Genomic DNA, 18885 nt, shown 5'->3' with positions numbered 1-18885 from the left:
TATCTGGTGCACATCAAATAACTAAAGTGCACACTACAAAACCACATATTATATAGTGCACACAAGACAGTATTCAATGTGGACCAGATTCTATCTAGTGTGCACTATTCGTATGTAGCATGCATGAGATATCTTGTGTACATCTAGTGCACTCCAGTATCATAACCATTAGAAAGTTGGGGGATTTTTTTTTAAAACTCATGCTCCTGTTGGGGCTATGTAAAATTTTCACATGCAGCAATGTCACATTTGTTTCAAGTTGCTGTGGACTGTGTGTTAAAGATCTATGTGTGGTATGGGGACAGTATTGTGACCCCACTGCATACATTAGTCTGTGTTGCCAGCGGTGTGGGCTGAAGAAGAGCCCTGGAGAGCCCTACAGGCTCAGGAAGGCCCCTCGTAATTACCTAATGTCTGAAACCTGCCGCATCTATTCAGGGATTGTCCTCTAAATCAGACGTCCTCAATCATAGCCACAACCCACACACAGCTTGATGTTCACTGTCCATCAGTCTGCAAGAACATTAAGCTTATGAGAAGGAAAGTTGTTTGACCCCCAGTCCTGACACAATCTTATGGAAAAATTCTATCAAATAAGTCAATAACGCTGGCGAATCTCATGCTCATTTATAAAGCCATTTAAGGTAACTTGATGTCCAGTCTGATCGGCGTACTCAGTGGTGATGGTGCAACACCAGACAGCAGACCCATGTCTGTAAGTGTGCAACTGTACTAACACCTCTGCAGTCTGCTGACTGTGTGTGTGTCCTCTGAATACTCCAGACCTGGAGGTCAAAGGTGAAGGAGTGCAGATTCAAGCACAGGCAGACATTAGCAGTCATGAGGAGGGAGTCAATTCTGGGCCTCCGCTCATCCTCAAGCACAGTTTTAGTGCCAAAGAGTTGCATCAGTACTGTGACGTCTCACACACACCTACGTACAAACTCTCACATACAGCTTAGCCTTCTACAAATCAAATACTTGTGATTAAAATAATAAACTCTAAGTGTTCTCGCTGATTGGTTTCCTCTGTGTCCTTACAGAATGAGAGCACGTCGGAAACAACATTTGGCTTGTACAACATTTCACTCCAAGAATGCTGATGTGACGGAAACAGAGTGGTCGTCCGCCGAAAAGTTTAATCTTCTCACATCAGCATTTTGTGATTATAAAGTTAAAGAAATTGTGATTTATCAGATGTATCTTAAGGTGTGTGTGTGTCTTTATTTTTTTCGTTTGTTTGTTTTTGGTTTGAAGTACACATTTAGGGAATATTGAGTACATACTGAATAAAAAAAATTGAATTCTTTTGTCATATGCTGACTGAATCTACAAAAAAAAAACAGTTTATTATTTCAGACAGTATTATTGTTGTCCAAGTATGCGCATGCACACACACACACACACACACACACACACACACACACACACACACACACACTGTGTGTGTGTATGGATAATAAAGAGAACTTCATGTTGGACCATGACCTCTGGTTAATGTTTTCTGTTTCTAAATGTAACATTTTTATTCTATAGTTAATGCTGTTTGTACATATGTACCGTAAATATTGACATTTTTGTGTTGTAAGAAGATGCCAGCTTATTTCATTAAAGTTGAATACCTTTGGTTTAGTGTTGCTATGCACACACATTTGTAAAATGTAATAAATTTAAGATAGCACTTTGGTACAAAGGACTGCAAAAAAAGTAAGAAAAAAATTTATATGTGAATTTTATGACATCATAGATTTCTTTTGACTTAAGATTTTCAGTTATTCAGATTTCAGGCTAAGGAAAAACCCACAGGGCAACTGTTTTGCATTTGTATAAAAAAATATATATGGGAGAAAACATACAACCTAGATCACAAAAATATTAACTGTATATTCTTCCACAAAGCCAATAGCTGTATATTGTATAAAGAGCAAAGAAAAGATGTGACCTATTTAAAATTTAGCATTAAATTTTCTATGTTACACTTTAATGCTGCTTGCATTGACTTAATATCTAAATAAATGCATCTGCAAAACTAAAGTCAAAAGTCTTTTTAATAGAACATTCTTAATAATATTCACAAGAACATGATATGCATGTTTCTGCAGGGTGGCTCAAAAATAAAATATATCAAGAAAAACGATTTAATTAAAAACTTGTTTTGATGTACAAGAGTTTTACGGAAATAATAAATGTAATTATTGTTTCTGTGTTCTGCCAAGCTTGAGGGTATTAAAAATACCACATTAAAATAGATTTGTTATTGTGTTGTTGCTTTATTTTCGCAGAGAAAGAGAGACCAGTCATCATCTGAATAAAACCAAATTGGCTTTGCCTCCTCGTGGCATCATGCCAAGTATCTATGGCAACCACATCTTCTGGTGGTCTTCGCCTATTTCTCTCTCCTTCTCTAATTAGTCCTCTATCTGCTTGTTTCTTCTGACACTCATTCACTCAGCTTTCCCTCATATTTTCTCAGAAATAAAAAACGGAGGGGGGAGTGTAACTCCACATTAAATCTGAATATTGTCATCAGGTTCAGTAATGAAGTATGAATTTAAATTCATTGTTTCTAAAGCTAATCGAGAAATAAAGTAATTTGGATCGGATGTTCTTGTGTCATGTGACTTCAGGAACGTTGTCTTTTGAGTCTTTGTGTTAAAATGAACGTTGCTGTGATGCGTTCATGGTCAAGTTCAAACTGACTGCGTGGCCTCAAACAAAGGAGCGCCGTCTGAGACAGCGCTATGGGTTCACAGCCCTCTACTGGCTGTTATGCGAACTACAGCTGAAGGAACGTGCTCATTTGTTGGCAAAGCGCGCCTTCTAGTGGTTCTTTGATGTGACAGAATTATTCACAAGTAAATCGTTTGGTGTAGTTCAAATTCCTGGAGAAAAAAAAAACAGCGTAGACGTTTTTAGGTGCAAGTAATAATAATAATAATAATCATCGTTTTCAAGGTGCGTGCCAAAATATCGCATTCATGGTTGGTTGGGTTTTCTACACGATTTGAAACAATTAACCCAGTTCATTGAAACTCTACAGAAATCAAAGATATGTTATAGTGCAAAATATAAGTTATGAAACAGGTGTGGTAAATATCACACAATATTTACATAATAAGCAGTTCTCGCTGTTTAAAATACAACACTTAGACTTAGCTTTGAACGAGCTGTTGGCTAGCAAAAAGCTCAAAGCAGAACAAGATACAAATTTTCGTTCTTGAGAGACTATATTCAAATATCTACATTCAAATTACAAATACATATCTACCAAAGTGTTAAATTGTGATGAGTTTTTGCCTAGCAACAGGTCATTTATGAGCAGATATATAAACGATAATAAAATTGTCATACTTTACAGGTTAGTCACCTTAAAAATAAAAACTATTGTGAAACAAAAATATTTTTAAATTCTAAACATATATACCAACGCACTTACTTTAAGAAGTGGCGCTTAGCATGATAAATGTCAATGTCCAATTAGTTTCTATACCATGTGCTCCTGTAATTCAGATGCGGACCACGGGGGGCGCTATGATCAACCTGATTAAATGGGCGGTCCCCGTCGTATACGACGGCTGAAAACTAATTTTATTTAATTATACATAGCTTTTTAATATTGGATAAAAACTTACTTTTTTGCGGAAAAGTACACTCCGCGGACTTTCGAACGAGCCCTCCGCCATGTTTGTAGTCCTCATAGAAGCTGTGCGATGACGTGCGTAATGTGTAAGAGGAAGCGGAGAGGGCGGGGTTACTGGTAGACCCTCTGTATTTTTGTAGGCGGACCATCAATCGTAGAACAATTTTTTTCATTTTCATAAAGTTTAAGTGAAACTCAGCTTTGTTTGAGCTAATAGGATTAATAAATGGAATAGTTTTGACTGTGTTGAATGCCTGTTCTACAAAGTAAAGGTCAAACAATGTCAACATACACTGGATTCTATGACGTGTGACATTTTAATTTAACCTTTATTTAACCAGGTTAGTCCCATTGAGATTGAGATCTCTTTTGCAAGGGAGACCTGGGCAATTATAAAGTTTCCAATTCACCTTATCTGCATGTCTTTAAATGTGGGAGGAAAACAGAGCACCCAGAGGAAACCCACACAAACACAGGGAAACCATGCAAACTCTACACAGAAAGGCCACAGGTGTGAATCAATCCAGTGACCTTACATGTTACCCTGTAACATAACTAAGCATGTCTCGTGATGCAAAGTGTTCCCTTTTGAAACCCTATTAACTCAACTAATAATTTGCATCACTTTTTACCAAACCTGAGCAACTTTAACATTTGACCCCTGTACAAACTGAAATTGACCTTTCTAGCTAATTTTGCTCTTTTTACCCCATAACTCCAACTTCATTCATAGATAGTTCAGACTATAACTTTTTTGAATCTTTATGATTAGACAAATACTGTTTTATACTTTTCAATATGATTGGAGCATTTTAAAATTTTGGGTAGTTCTTCATTGACCCCTATCTGGCCACCTATTGAAAATTGAAGTGGCCTATCTGTTTTTTCAAGAGTAATGTCTAAGGAGTATTTGTGCTGAATTCGGTGCTTGTATCACTATTTGAAAGAGTCCTCTATAAACACTCCATTATCTGCTGCACTATTTATTGTACTTGTCCAAATCCTAGTGTGGTAGCGTGGTTAGGTCAGCAACACAACGGGTTGTTTCTATGTTCCAAATACAGCATCAAAACAAACACACACAAAGTGAGTAACTCAAAATATATTGACTAAACTGAGCAAGCCAACACTGTATCGCATGACCGTTGCACGACGTGTGTCCGATGTGACATGAGGGTGCCACTTGCAGTATCTTTCAGGTGTAAACCAACAGAATCCTATTGTACAAATTACAAGCGTGTGCCTTGTTTCCTCAGTGTTTCAGTGTTGCTTTAAAAATACATGAATAGAATGAATGACAAGCAATAACTTCTTTTTTTAAGTTTTGACTCATGTCCTGACAGGTTCTCATTGGCACACATGACCAAAAAGAAATGTCACATTGGACAGCATCAATTTACATTACCCACCAATCATCACTGCATATTTGTACAATAGAGCTCTTTTCAATATTCTATTGTACCTGCATTTATGGTAAATGTACACCAGGTGGAGATACTTGTATTGCTCCATTTCAAAAACCTTGGGACACCACTAAGACCAGCCTACTTATAGAAGTTGATTATAAAACTACCAAAGAAAATAAGAAACCATTTATTCATACCTTAAATAACTTGTTTTTCTAATAACTTTAAATTTTTGTTATATGTTTGATGGGTTACTATTTTGAAAACTATGAGAGTTGTTTGCCACATGGCATCATCAAAAGCATGTTAGCTCTTCTTTGGAGCACAGACATGGATCTAAGACATTAATTTTCTGTTTGGCCAGTCCAAAGCTTTAATATACAGAGCTGCTCCAGAATGTTTTACTAAAGCAGTCAAGTCGCTAAACATTACCCTACACTCAGACAGTTACCTTAAAACCAAAAGCAGTAAACATACATATGTGCAACAGTGAGAGGAACTGAAAGTAAACATACACTTTAATTTGAACATTTGACATTTCAAAATGTGTCTTGATATATCAACATCACTCCAGTATGGAAATACACTTTAGTAGTTTCTGTACATTCAGTTTGCAAAGATCACTAGAATTTATTAAAACAGCTGTTACATACCACTGACACAAAAATATAGGACATATTTAGCGTGTAATTATTACATCACTTTCACCTTGTCTACATGAACATATTTTGTAGGATTGTTACCAAATAGGGTTTAAACACAGACATTAACTTTTATGTTAGCAAATGTGCAACAAATAAAATAAAATCACATTATGTAGGTTTCATGGTAGTATTCTCTCTCATTAAGCCACACTTGGGTTACAAAGACTGAAATTCGCTGTAAAACATTTGGCATTTTTTGATTGTCTGGTTTCGTGGCGAGTACACTTTGCAAATCCAATATCCTTAAAAGTTTCAAACATATGACTAGGTCATATGTGTCTGATTTAAAAATCAGTAGAGACAGAATGTCATTTGTTAATCAAATTAACACCAGGGTGCTAACACCGCTGGTTTTTAAATGCCTACCAACAGACAACCACCCTACATTGTTCACCTTATTCAGAAAAGTGATCAAATTGAGCAGTCTTCTCTGGACCTAAAGATCACATTTATGAAGCTTAAGTTGCACAAAGCTGCAAGTAAGTTTATCAATTTACAAAAACTGACATAAAAACTGGACCTGAAATAATTACATTCGATTCCAGTCCCAGACGCCTAGTCCCTAAAACTGATGGTCTTGATTGTTTGTAACCCGAGTCAGAGGCAAGGCTAGAAAAGAAACACAAAGGCAACCTTCGACAAGGGTAGAAGTAAATCAGTCTCAGAAAAAAAAAAAAAAAAAAAATTACTGCTTTCTGTTAGGCACTTAGAACTCATACATCCTTCATTTTGCTGCCCTCCCCCTTCCTCCTGTTAACAAATGCAAAGAGTACTGCTCCCCACTCATAGGACTAAAACTACTGACCCTCATCAACAGCTGTAAGTCTGCAGCTGTGCTGTCAGCATGTCACAGTCTCACAGACAACCAAAAACAGAACATGCAGCTTGAACTTTTGACAGTGAGCCACATACCGCCTTCCTATGTATGATCAATATGACAGGCGATACAACATACAACACGGGCATTGTAATTCACTGTACAAATCTGTGTATGTCACTGAAAATATCAAAATATTTTTCTTGAGCAATGACACACACACAAGCCAACAATATGTTATGACATTTCTTCAAGGACCCGTCAAAACCCTCAAGTAGCCTCTGTCAAAGCAGAAAAAGATGGCAGTTAAATGGAAGACAAATGGTTTGTGAACACAACAATATAAAATGCATATCCAATGCATCTAGAAAGTATTCACAGTGCTTCACTTTTTCCACATTTTATGTTACAGCCTTATTCCAAAATGGAATTAATTCATTTTATTCCTCTAATTCTACACACAATACCCCATAATGACAATGTGAAAAAGTTTTTTGTTTTTTTTTAGTTTTTTACAGATTTAATAAATAACGTGTAGTATTCACAGCCTTTGCCATGAAGCTGAAAATTGAACAAGAGGTGCATCCTGTTTCCACTGATCATTCTTGAAATGTTTGTACAGCTTAACTGGAGTTCTCCTGGGGTAAATTCAGTTGATTGGACATGATTTGGAAAGGCACACACCTGTCTTCATATAAAGTCCCACACTTGACAGTGGATGTCAGAATGCAAGGCAAGCCTGAAGTCAAAGGAAATGTTTGTAGACCTCTGAGACAGGATTCCCTCAAGGCACAAATCTGGGGAAGGGCACAGAAACATTTCTGCTGCTTTGAAGGGCCCAATGAGCACAGTGGCCTCCATCATCCGTAAATGGAAGAAATTCAGATCTACCAGGATCCTTCCAGGAGCTGGCCGCCTGTCTAAACCGAGCGATTGGGGGAGAAGGGCCTTAGTTAGGGAGGTGACCAAGAACTCAATGGTCACTCTCTCTGAGCTCCAGAATTCCTCTGTGGAAAGAGGAGAACCTTCCAGAAGGACAACCTTCTCTGCAGGAATCCACCAATCAGGCCTGTATGGTAGAGTGGCCAGACAGAAGCCACTCCTTAGTAAAAGTCACATGGCAGCCCACCTAGAGATTGCCCAAAGGCACCTGAAGGACTCACAGACCAAACAACAAAATTCTCTGGTCCAATGATACAAAGATTGAACTCTTTGGCCTGAACGCCAGGCATCAGGTTTGGAGGAAACTAGGCACCATCCCTACAGTGAAGCATGATGGTGGCAGCATCATTCTGTGGGGATGTTTTTCAGCATCAGGAACTGAGAGACTAGTCAGGATTGAGAGAAAGATGATAGCAGCAATGTACAGAGACATCCTGGATGAAAACCTGCTCCAGAGCGCTCTTGACCTCAGACTGGGGTGACAGTTCATCTTTCAGCAGGACAATGATTTTAAGCACACAGTCAAGATATCAAAGGAGTGGCTTCAGGACACCTCTGTGAATGTCCCTGAGTGGCCCAGCCAGAGCCCAGACCTGAATCCAACTGAACATCTCTGGAGAGATCTGAAAATGGCTGTGCACCAACACCCCATCCAACCTGATGGAGCTTGAGAGGTGCTGCAAAAAGGAATGGGCAAAACTGCCCAAAGATAGGTGCGCCAAGCTTGTGGCATCACATTCAAGAAGACCTGAGTCTGTAATTGCTGCCAAAGGTGCATTAACAAAGTGTTGAGCAAAGGGTGTGAATACTTATGTACACATGATCTCTTCATTTTCTATTTTTCGCAAATTTGCAAAAATTAAAAAAAAAAAAACAAAAAACCTTTTTCATCTCATTATGGGGGGAAATGCATTTACTCCATTTTGGAATAAGACTGTAACATAAAAAAAATGTGGAAAAAATGAAGTACCTCAGATGCACTGTAGACAGACAAACTCATTCACTTTCATGTTGTCATTATGGGGTGTTGCGAGTAGAATTTTGAGGGAAAAAATTAATTTACTCTATTTTGGAATAAGGCTGTAACATAAAATGTGGAAAAAGTGAAGCGCTGTGAATACTTCCTGGATGCACGGTACAATCTACACTGTGTGTGTGTGTGTTTACCCACACGTAAGTGGAAAATCTTCGAAAAGCCTCTCAACTTGCTGTAATCCAAAACAACACCATCACCGATTACACGTACACTTTCACAACTGAGCTGAGAGCTGAGTCAAACCAAACATCACACACTTCACCCTGAGCAGCATTCATGCTGACAGATTGTCATGTCGAGCCAGATTCTGACCAAAATGCATTTCTTAACAGTCAGTTTATCAAGATGCACAGAGTATTTGAGATCCTGACAATAATCAAAAACACTCTTGCTCTCAATGTTAGTGACAATCATCCTGCATCAACAAGATTACAATCTTCAACACAACTTCATTGTTCGTCCGCTGACAACCAATTTCATAAATACTGGCTCATTTATTTTTCTAGTAGCTGCTAACAAACTGAGGTAATATGGAATTAACTGTAGTGGTAGAGCATACAATGTTGTGCTACACAGGCATCACAGTAGACAACACAACAAGTACATTCAAATTAAAGCCATTTTCCGAACAAGCTCAGTCTCAACTGCCCATTTGTATCATTTAAAGGGATCGCGAAAACCTAAAAGCATATGGACAAATGGTCCACTTTAAGCTTTTTAGCTGCAGGTATGAGCAAAAATTACACCTCATCTGTCTGCTGTTACATGTTTAGAAATTTTAGCTCTCTTAGAACAGCATCCAAATCTGACAAGGGCACTCCGAGTGCACATAACTCTGCCAACAGCATCATCACCAAAACCTTAATTTTCCTCCTGAGCTTAAACTCTCCAATTAGAAAACTGCAGTTTGGGAACTCAAAAATTAACATCTGTATAAAATGCACCGCTGCTCACCATCAACAAAAAACAAAACAAAAAATGCATAAAAAAAAAAAAAAAAAAATCAACTCTTCCTTGATTCAAGGGCCATCTCCAGAAGATTTCATCTAAAACACTTTTTAAAATGCCTTGTACATTCTAAATCAACTTCCACTCTCTTGTTACCTTGATTCTATGACTTCAGACTTCAGAAAGTACAGTTCAATACAGCACTCAAGATAAATTAGCTACATAAAAAGTCACCTTTTCATAATAAAATAAATCAAATCCCTATTAGAAGTCCATGTCAAATGAATAGCAACCTGCACTGCACTTGAAAATATTTCAGGCAGACAAAGAAGACAGTTGGGAGGTTTTCAGCATGTGATAATTAACCGGCAAACACTCTCAGGCCAAATTGTAACTAACCTTTGTCACCATTTTTCCTGTTTTTACCCCCCAACTCCATAACATTCAGTCACAGGTACTCCAAACTATGCCTTTTTAATCTTTATGATCAGAGAAATAATGTGTTATAGCTTACAATGTGATTGGAGTATTTTTAAATTTTGGCCCCTACCTTGGCTAGTTACCACCCTGGGATAGCCATCACATCATTTTGTGTCAATCATGGTATGCTGAGGCTGGACTGTAAGTGTTGCTTAGTCCCCCTAAGTGGCACTGGATAGGTCAAAATTGTCTATATTTCTGGATAATTTGACAGCTGGCATGAACAGGAATTTTAATTTTGAAGCGGTTTGGGCTTAAATATGCACTAAAATACACATTTGATGGACCAAACTGATCTGAAACTTTTGGCTTGTTTGTTTAAATTGTGCACAAGTCAAAAAGTAGACAATGCATTTTCAACAAAATTTTGTCTGGGTGAGGGAAGAGTTCATTCAACGCTGGCACAGAGCAGGCTCAGACTCTGTCTTTTCTTTTATCAGTACTAGGGCTACGGAAATCATCACCTTGACTGTTACCCAAATGATGACCCTCCGGCTGACTTTGCCATATTTGAATAGCAAATGCTTTGTCCTTACTTTCGCTAAAATTAATTTCTTAAGAGCAATTTCAGCATCAAACTTCATTAGCATTCCAAGTTTGGTTGAAATCAGCTAAAGGACCTGGGAAAGTAAGTCAACAATAAGTGAGGCAGACACGACCTTGACCCTAATGATTGACCTTGGGCAAATGTGACCTCACCTGGACAATATCAGAACTCACCAGCATGTGTGCTGAATGTGATGCAAATCGAGAGTGAAAAACAGAACATCTGACCTTTGACCACAATGACCCTGACCCCAAAGATTGGCCTTTGCCAAATTTGACTGCATCTTGGCAATTCCAGAACTCAACTCCATAAGTGTGCTATGTTTGGCACAAATCAGAGTGAAAAAAACTTCAAATTTGACTTTTGATCCCAACAACCTTGACCCCAATAATTGACCTTTTGCATATCTGTCTATGGCTGGACAACTCCAGAACCCACCCCCATATGTGAGCCAAGTTTAGTAGAAATTGAAGTAGAGACAACACAAAGGAATAAAGGAGGGGGGCTGGGAGACATTTTTGACCTATGACCCCAGCACCTTGACCTTTGCCAAAACAAACCACTTAAAGGAGACCTGCATTGAAATAAATGTGGTCAGATTTCAGAAAGAAATAGCTGATATGTATTTATAAGACCCTTGTGAATGCAGTAAAGTAAATCTGTAAGCCCAAATTTGTAATTCAGTGGAGAAATATTTGTTTAAAAATGACAAATTTGCAGCTAACATTTAGCCCTCTGTGAAAACAGTTTGTACATCCGGATCATTTCCATGACGTTGGGGACAAGACGACGCGCTCCCGCCTTCAGTCTGATCCCGCATTGAAATTTATTTTATCTGTTAGTAATGTTACTTATACATGTCCTGGTTTCAACACCCAAAAGTAAGCTGCAATGAATGTGAGATACAGATCTGTGTGCTCAGATCAGCAACGACATCGACAGCGGGCGGCGTTCTTCCTCCACGCCTCTCTCTGCCTCCGCTCTGCTTAACGAGTGCATGCGCTGGCGTTTAATGCGAAGCAGCCGGTGACACCTGTTGCTTGCTAGGACAGACTTGCGGCAAAATCCGCAGCGCCGCACGTCTCGTAATCAGAGCCGCAGAGCTCCGTGGCCGCTGAGAGAGGTTTATATCTTTTTAATGACTTGAATTCTTTGCGGGTCTTGCCTCCGTAGCCCGCGACGGTACACCGGAGGCGAAAGACAGTATACTTTCAATGCGACACCACTCAATCAAACGGGCATATGAAAAAGTCCTCCAAAATAATTTTCAAGCGCAAATAAAAGAAATGTGTACTCACCAAGCGTACCCCAAGACAATATGAAGTTTAAAAAAGTAGATCCTTCCAAGAAAAAGACATAAGACAAGAAAAAGGTGCAGATGAAACCTGACGTAAATCCACAAATTACAGTTGGCGCGCGCAATGCATGCTGGGAGAGGGTCTCCTCCGTGACGTCTCGGCAGCGTCCATGATGAGAGGGACAGTTTTGCGGAGGGCTAAATGTTAGCTGTAATTTGTCATTTTTAAATGAAGATTTCTCCGTTGAATGACAGATCTGGGCTTGCAGATTTACTTTACTACATTCAGAAGGATCTTATGTGTAAATATAAGTCATTTTTTGGTCCAAAGATTTGACTGCATTTATTTCAATGCAGGTCTCCTTTAATGGCATTTCTGGGGTCAATCTACATGCACACAGCAAGTTTGTTGGAAACTGGACCAAAGCCCTCACAGGAGTAATAGAAAATGCACACGCACGCGCGCACACACAATAGTATGATCTGAAGACTCAACCTTGTGAAATCGAAAAGATCTAAACATATTCTGCAGAAAAAACCTGTGTACTCTATAAACCTCTTCCATCGGATGGTGCAGGTAATAACAGTTAGACACCATTACCTCGGGAGAGGGACATGCTCAGAGTGTCCCTTCTAGCTGTGCAATATCCAAGTCAGTGACATTACAGCTAATCCAAAGAAAACCATCACCTGGTGATGTCTACAGAATCTAGAGTTCAGACTGTCATTCAGAGCAAAGCATCTACAACCAAACATTAAAAGTACCAATTTATCATTTCATCTTTACTCTGAGCTCATAGCAATTATTTCAGTTCAACTCCAGTATGTCAGACAGCTATTACATAAAAACTGTCAGTAGTTATAGCCCAACTGTAGTGTTGGGCTATAACTCGTGTAGTGTGGCACGAGTGTGCCACACTACATAGATGCTAAGCTCTCCTGCACACAAGTAAGAATATGCGTTAATATTATGCAAGTACCCTGAACCAGTGTGTTTGTGTTCTACCCATGACACACACTGTACTACTTGTCACAGCTCACATAAGGATCATCACTTCCTGCAATTCCACTGTCATTCTTAGCACTACTATGGTACATATCCCCTTTTATGCAGTTTCCTGAGAAGAATTTGAGTCAGCTCAAAGGTGGTGTAGCTGATCCCCACAGCAATGGGCCCTTTGACCCAGTTCATGCTGAGGCCTTTGTAAAGCCCACGAATAAACCCCTCCTCAGCCACAACCACCCTCATGGTACCAACAATGGAGCTGTAAGTTTGACCAGTGACCCCTGCAGTCTGCATACGTCGTCGCACCACATCCAAAGGATAAGATGCAGTCTGGCTAATGAAGCCAGCACAGGCTCCGAAGGCCAGAAACTCATATGGGGAAGGCCGCGGACGTCCAGTTCGCTCTGCATAGGAGAGGAGCACATGAACACTTAAACTGCATATAAAAGAAAGAGAACAATGCAAAGGCATAAGACTCAACAGAGTTTAGTTTAGTACCTGCATGTAAGCTTTTTAGCGTCTCAAAGGTAAAAAAGCTGAGACCAGCGTAAGGCACGACACCCACCAATGTGGGCGCAAATCCTCGATACAACGTCTTCACGCCCTCTTCACGAGAGATCCGCACAAACACATGCACAATGTTACTGTACCTAAATACATGAGGCAAAAAAGAACAAAAAAAATAAAGCATGAAAGTAGGGCTGTGCAATATTACTACACGTATTATATGATTAAAAATTCTATTTTTTCATATGATGCACTATTATTGTACATTCTGTCCTGTGAGATACACAAGTCCAGTGCACCTGCATGCATTAGCTCGTCCCTCAAAACCATTTCTCTGTGAGTGGAGCTGAGTACTCAGTGATGCTCGGTATCAAACTCCAGTGAAGCTTTTGACCACACTGATTAAAAAAAAAAAAGCTTCCCAATCCTTTGCTGAGATCAAGTTAAAAATTAAGTCAGAAATTAAGTTAAAAATATATATATCCTTAAGATTCTCCAATGGTTCTAAATAAAAAGGAGAAAAATAACCAAATATAGGTGAATACCTCTTATTCTTGAGTCTATAAATTGAAATGTAATATGAAATTTGCCTTTCTATGTAGCTGATTCATGGCAAAGGCTATGAATACTTATGTACACATGATTTCTTAGTGTTTTTTTAATATATGAATTTGCCAAAAAAAAAAATAGAAACTTTTTCATGTTGTCATTATGGGGTATTGTGTGTAGAATTTTGAGGGGAAAAAATGAATTTCATCTATTTTGTAATAAGGCTGTAACATAAGAAAATGTGGAAAACGTGAAGCGCTGTGAATACTCTTTGAATGCACTGTAGCACATTTTTCTTAATCATGCCAATGACATCATAAAAGTGTACAGAAATCCTCTTGACCAACAGGTCTGGACAGCTGTGGGAGCATGTGCTGGTGCCAAATGTCATCGCACTATGAAAATACCCTTGGACCTCCTGACTGTCAACTACCGAGGCAGCAAAATTGCAACAATAGTAAAACTCACCAAGGTCCCTCTAGTTTTTTGTTGTTGTTTTTTGTTTGCTTGTTTTTTATGTGTAAAACTGGATTTCATGTTGTACAAAAGGTGGTAACTCAAAATTTGAATTTGACATGCCAGGTTACGTTGAATATGTTTTTTCATAAAGTAATTTTTCATGATGCATCAACGTACAGTACATATCAGCACACATTCCATATGGAACTCTTGGTAGCAAGTGAAAATTTGCTGTATCACTAGCTAAAAATTAAGAGACATATTGCAGCTGTAGCACATTTTCAGAGTTATACAATTGTACCTAAAAGGGGTATGAATCACAATCAAAGTTTTGAATGTATCTCTAACATACTGGTTTATACTTCCACAGAAAGCAGTCTGCAACAAGACACTATATATTAGTTGCTGAAGGATGCCTTACATTTCCTTTCGCGTTACAGCCATCCTTGCTCGCACCATGTCCAGGGGATACATCATCATCACTCCTGTGGCACCAGCCATAGACCCTGCCAGAAAGCGTTGAACAGGAGGTAGGGCTCTGGAATGCACAGGAAAACAAATGAAAAAAAACTCAGCCTACACTTTCACATTTCTTCGCATGGGATGTGCAGGATAAAAATGAAGCTAAGGTACAAACAAATGTGCAAAGATGAGCCAAAGAATCTCAAAATTTGATAAACAGATACATACTTCCCCTGAAAGCCATAATACGCTCCCAGCACCTTCTTGTATTGTTCGTGTGCGCAGAACTGAATGGCAGCATATGGGATAACTCTCACCATGTTGGCAGAATTCCCCCTAAACAAACTAAAGAAGCCATCCTTCAGGTAGGTGCGGTAGATCAGCTTGTAGGCTTCCTGTAACCACATGTGCACACATAAGCACATACATGTGCAAACAAACAGACATCAAGACCTACCAGGTCAGATGAAACTGAGGATAACCTACTGTAGCTCAGGCTTTCAAATGTGTTCATAGAATGAAAACTATTGGTTTATTATGTAGAATCTACATTAAAGTGATGTTGCATTTGTTTTACCTCAATGCTGTAAAGTCGACACTCAGAAATGTTATGATGTCTGTGCATTTCAAGTACAGTAGATAAGCAGTGGTGGGCACAGTTCCAATAATCCGATAACCGATAATTATCGAAGATAATGATTTCATTATCGGATTATCTTCCCAGATAACTTTGAAAACCATTATCGGACTAATTATCTTCCGATAGATTTTTGTCCGATAATTTTTGGACCGTTAACGTGGTAACCAAAGCTGAACAGCTACAAACATTTATAAAATTTAAAATCAGTTGAGCACCTACCTGTTAAATGTTTTGTAACAGATGTGTACTTCTACCCTCTGCAAACAGAGGAGAGCTACTTCTAGTAGAAACTGCTGTATCCTCTGCAGGCAAAGGACAACTGGTCACAAAAAAAAATAATAATAATTTCTTTTAACCCCATACTGATACGTGGGCAATATCACCCAAATCATCCAGAGGCATACATTTTTAACTTATGGTTCAAATTTTAACTAAACTACACTCAACAAAAATATAAACGCAACACTTTTGGTTTTGCTCCCATTTTGTATGAGATGAACTCAAAGATCTAAAACTTTTTCCACATACACAATCACAAACCAGTCTATATCTGTGATCTGTGAGCACTTCTCCTTTGCTGAGATAATCCATCCCACCTCACAGGTGTGCCATATCAAGATGCTGATTAGACACCATGATTAGTGCACAGGTGTGCCTTAGATTGTCCACAATAAAAGGCCACTCTGAAAGGTGCAGTTTTGTTTTATTGGGGGGGATACCAGTCAGTATCTGGTGTGACCACCATTTGCCTCATGCAGTGTAACACATCTCCTTCGCATAGAGTTGATTAGGTTGTCAATTGTGGCCTGTGGAATGTTGGTCCACTCCTCTTCAATGGCTGTGCGAAGTTGCTGGATATTGGCAGGAACTGGTACACGCTGTCGTATACGAGGTCTGTCAATAAAGTAACGGTCCTTTTTTATTTTTTTTTAAAACTATATGGATTTGATTCATATGTTTTTACGTCAGACAAGCTTGAACCCTCGTGCGCATGCATGAGTTTTTCCACGCCTGTCAGTGACGTCATTCGCCTGTGAGCACGCCTTGTGGAAGGAGTGGTCCGCTCCCTCGTCGGATTTTCATTGTCTGGAAATGGCAGAATGATTTGGACTTTTTTTCCATCAGAATTTTTTCAGAAGCTGTTAGAGACTGGCACCTGGAAACCATTTGAAAAATTTAACTGGCTTTCAGTGAAAATTTTTTACGGGCTTCACAGAGAATGAGTGTTACTACAGCTTTAAGGACGGCTTTAAGGACGCTCGGCGCGCCGCACTCCGAGCTGCGACGACGAGGCAGAAAACGCCAGATCATTTCTAAACGGATGGCTCTGTGGATACGAGACCATCGTGTGCACTTTCTCTGGTTATCACAAGAGCTGGACATCAGCCATTTTCCGGCAGATTTCACTTTTAACAAGAGATTTTGTCATGGAAAGCTGTGCGGAGGCTTCGTGCGTAACGACCGATTCGCTGTTTGAGCGAGACAAAGGAACACCTCCGTTTCGGCGTGTCAGAGGACAAGTTAGGATGTGTCCAGCTCTCCACAATTTCTCTGATACTTACTGGACTGGTAAGCATTGAAAGCCGAGATAGGCATGTCCCAACTTGTCCCATGACACGCCGAAACGGAGGTGTTCTTTGTCTCGCTCAAACAGCGAATCGGTCGTTACGCACGAAGCCTCCGTGCGGCTTTCCATGACAAAATCTCTTGCTAAAAGTGAAATCTGCTGGAAAATGGCTGATGTCCAGCTCTTGTGATAACCAGAGAAAGTGCACACGACGGTCTCGTATCCACAGAGCCATCAGCTTAGAAATGATCTGGCGTTTTCTGCCTCACCGTCGCAGCTCGGAGCACGGCACGCCGAGCATCCTTAAAGCCATCCTTAAAGCTGTAGTAACACTCATTCTCTGTGAAGCCTGTAAAAAATTTTCACTGAAAGCCAGATAAATTTTTCAAATGGTTTCCAGGTGCCAGTCTCTAACAGCTTCTGAAAAAATTTTGATGGAAAAAAAGTCCAAATCATTCCGCCATTTCCAGACAATGAAAATCCGACGAGGGAGTGGGACCACTCCTTCCACAAGGCGTGCTCACAGGCGAATGACGTCACCGACAGGCGTGGAAAAACTCAAGCATGCGCACGAGGGTTCAAGCTTGTCTGACGTAAAAACATATGAATGAAATCCATATAGTTTTTGAAAAAAATAAAAAGGGCCGTTACTTTATTGACAGACCTCGTACGCCGGTCCAGAGCATCCCAAACATGCTCAATGGGTGACATGTCCGGTGAGTATGTTGGCCATGCAAGAACTGGGACATTTTCAGCTTCCAAGAATTGTGTACAGATGCTTGCAACATGGGGCCGTGCATTATCCTGCTGCAACATGAGGTGATGTTCTTGGATGTATGGCACAACAATGGGCCTCAGGATCTCGTCACGGTATCTCTGTGCATTCAAAATGCCATCAATAAAATGCACCTGTGTTCTTCGTCCATAACAGACGCCTGCCCATACCATAACCCCACCGCCACCATGGGCCACTTGATCCACAACAATGACATCAGAAAACCGCTCACCCACACGACGCCACACACGCTGTCTGCCATCTGCCCTGGACAGTGTGAACTGGGACTTCTCCAACGTGCCAAATGTCAGTGAATGAGAGCATCTGCCCACTCAAGTTGGTTACGACGACGAACTGGAGTCAGGTTGAGACCCCGATGAGGACGACGAGCATGCAGATGAGCTTCCCTGAGACAGTCTTCTGACAGTTTGTGCAGAAATTCTTTGGTTATGCAAACCGATTGTTTCAGCAGCTGTCCGAGTGGCTGGTCTCAGACGATCTTGGAGGTGAACATGCTGGATGTGGAGGTCCTGGGCTGGTGTGGTTACACGTGGTCTGCGGTTGTGAGGCTGGTTGGATGTAATTCTCTGAAACGCCTTTGGAGACGGCTTATGGTAGAGAAATGAACATTCAATACACAAGCAACAGCTCTGGTTGACATTCCTGTTGTCAGCATGCCAATTGCACGCTCCCTCAAATCTTGCGACATCTGTGGCATTGTGCTGTGTGATAAAACTGCACCTTTCAGAGTGGCCTTTTATTGTGGGCAGTCTAAGGCACACCTGTGCACTAATCATGGTGTCTAATCAGCATCTTGATATGGCACACCTGTGAGGTGGGATGGATTATCTCAGCAAAGGAGAAGTGCTCACTATCACAGATTTAGACTGGTTTGTGAACAATATTTGAGGGAAATGGTGATATTGTGTATGTGGAAAAAGTTTTAGATCTTTGAGTTTATCTCATACAAAATGGGAGCAAAACCAAAAGTGTTGCGTTTATATTTTTGTTGAGTGTAATTTCGGACAAGTTATTTAAATTAACATCACATCTGAAGTTTTATAAAGTGAAAATATCAGATATATGTTTTAGTTTTAAAGTAA

At 39.8% G+C, this 18885-nt stretch overlaps 1 protein-coding gene and 1 long non-coding RNA gene across 5 annotated transcripts in view; both read right to left on the bottom strand.

Moving 5' to 3' along the window:
- Positions 1–1209: 1209 nt before the first annotated feature.
- LOC117521591 lies at positions 1210–9133 on the bottom strand. The gene is made up of 3 exons (XR_004563989.1): positions 8658–9133; positions 2793–2795; positions 1210–1221 (listed from the first exon to the last, which is right to left on the bottom strand). It is a non-coding gene; the product is annotated as an uncharacterized LOC117521591 (long non-coding RNA).
- A 3152-nt stretch (positions 9134–12285) lies between these two features.
- slc25a42 (solute carrier family 25 member 42) overlaps positions 12286–18885 on the bottom strand; it is a 22959-nt gene continuing 16359 nt past the window's right edge. For 3 of the 4 annotated variants that reach the window (XM_034183084.1, XM_034183085.1, XM_034183083.1), the window contains 4 exons: positions 15029–15195; positions 14760–14876; positions 13322–13473; positions 12286–13227 (listed from right to left, as the gene is read on the bottom strand). In XM_034183084.1, the coding sequence (XP_034038975.1) occupies positions 12905–13227; positions 13322–13473; positions 14760–14876; positions 15029–15195 (759 nt within the window). In that variant the 3' untranslated portion in view covers positions 12286–12904. The remainder of the gene's footprint in view (positions 13228–13321; positions 13474–14759; positions 14877–15028; positions 15196–18885) is intronic. The other variant, XM_034183082.1, reaches the window with a different exon arrangement.

The sequence above is a fragment of the Thalassophryne amazonica genome, chromosome 12 (assembly GCF_902500255.1).
Source record: "Thalassophryne amazonica chromosome 12, fThaAma1.1, whole genome shotgun sequence".
Classification (NCBI taxonomy): Eukaryota; Metazoa; Chordata; class Actinopteri; order Batrachoidiformes; family Batrachoididae; genus Thalassophryne; species Thalassophryne amazonica.
The sequence above is the reverse complement of the archived record's forward strand: the minus strand, read 5'-3'. Positions and strand labels throughout refer to the sequence as shown.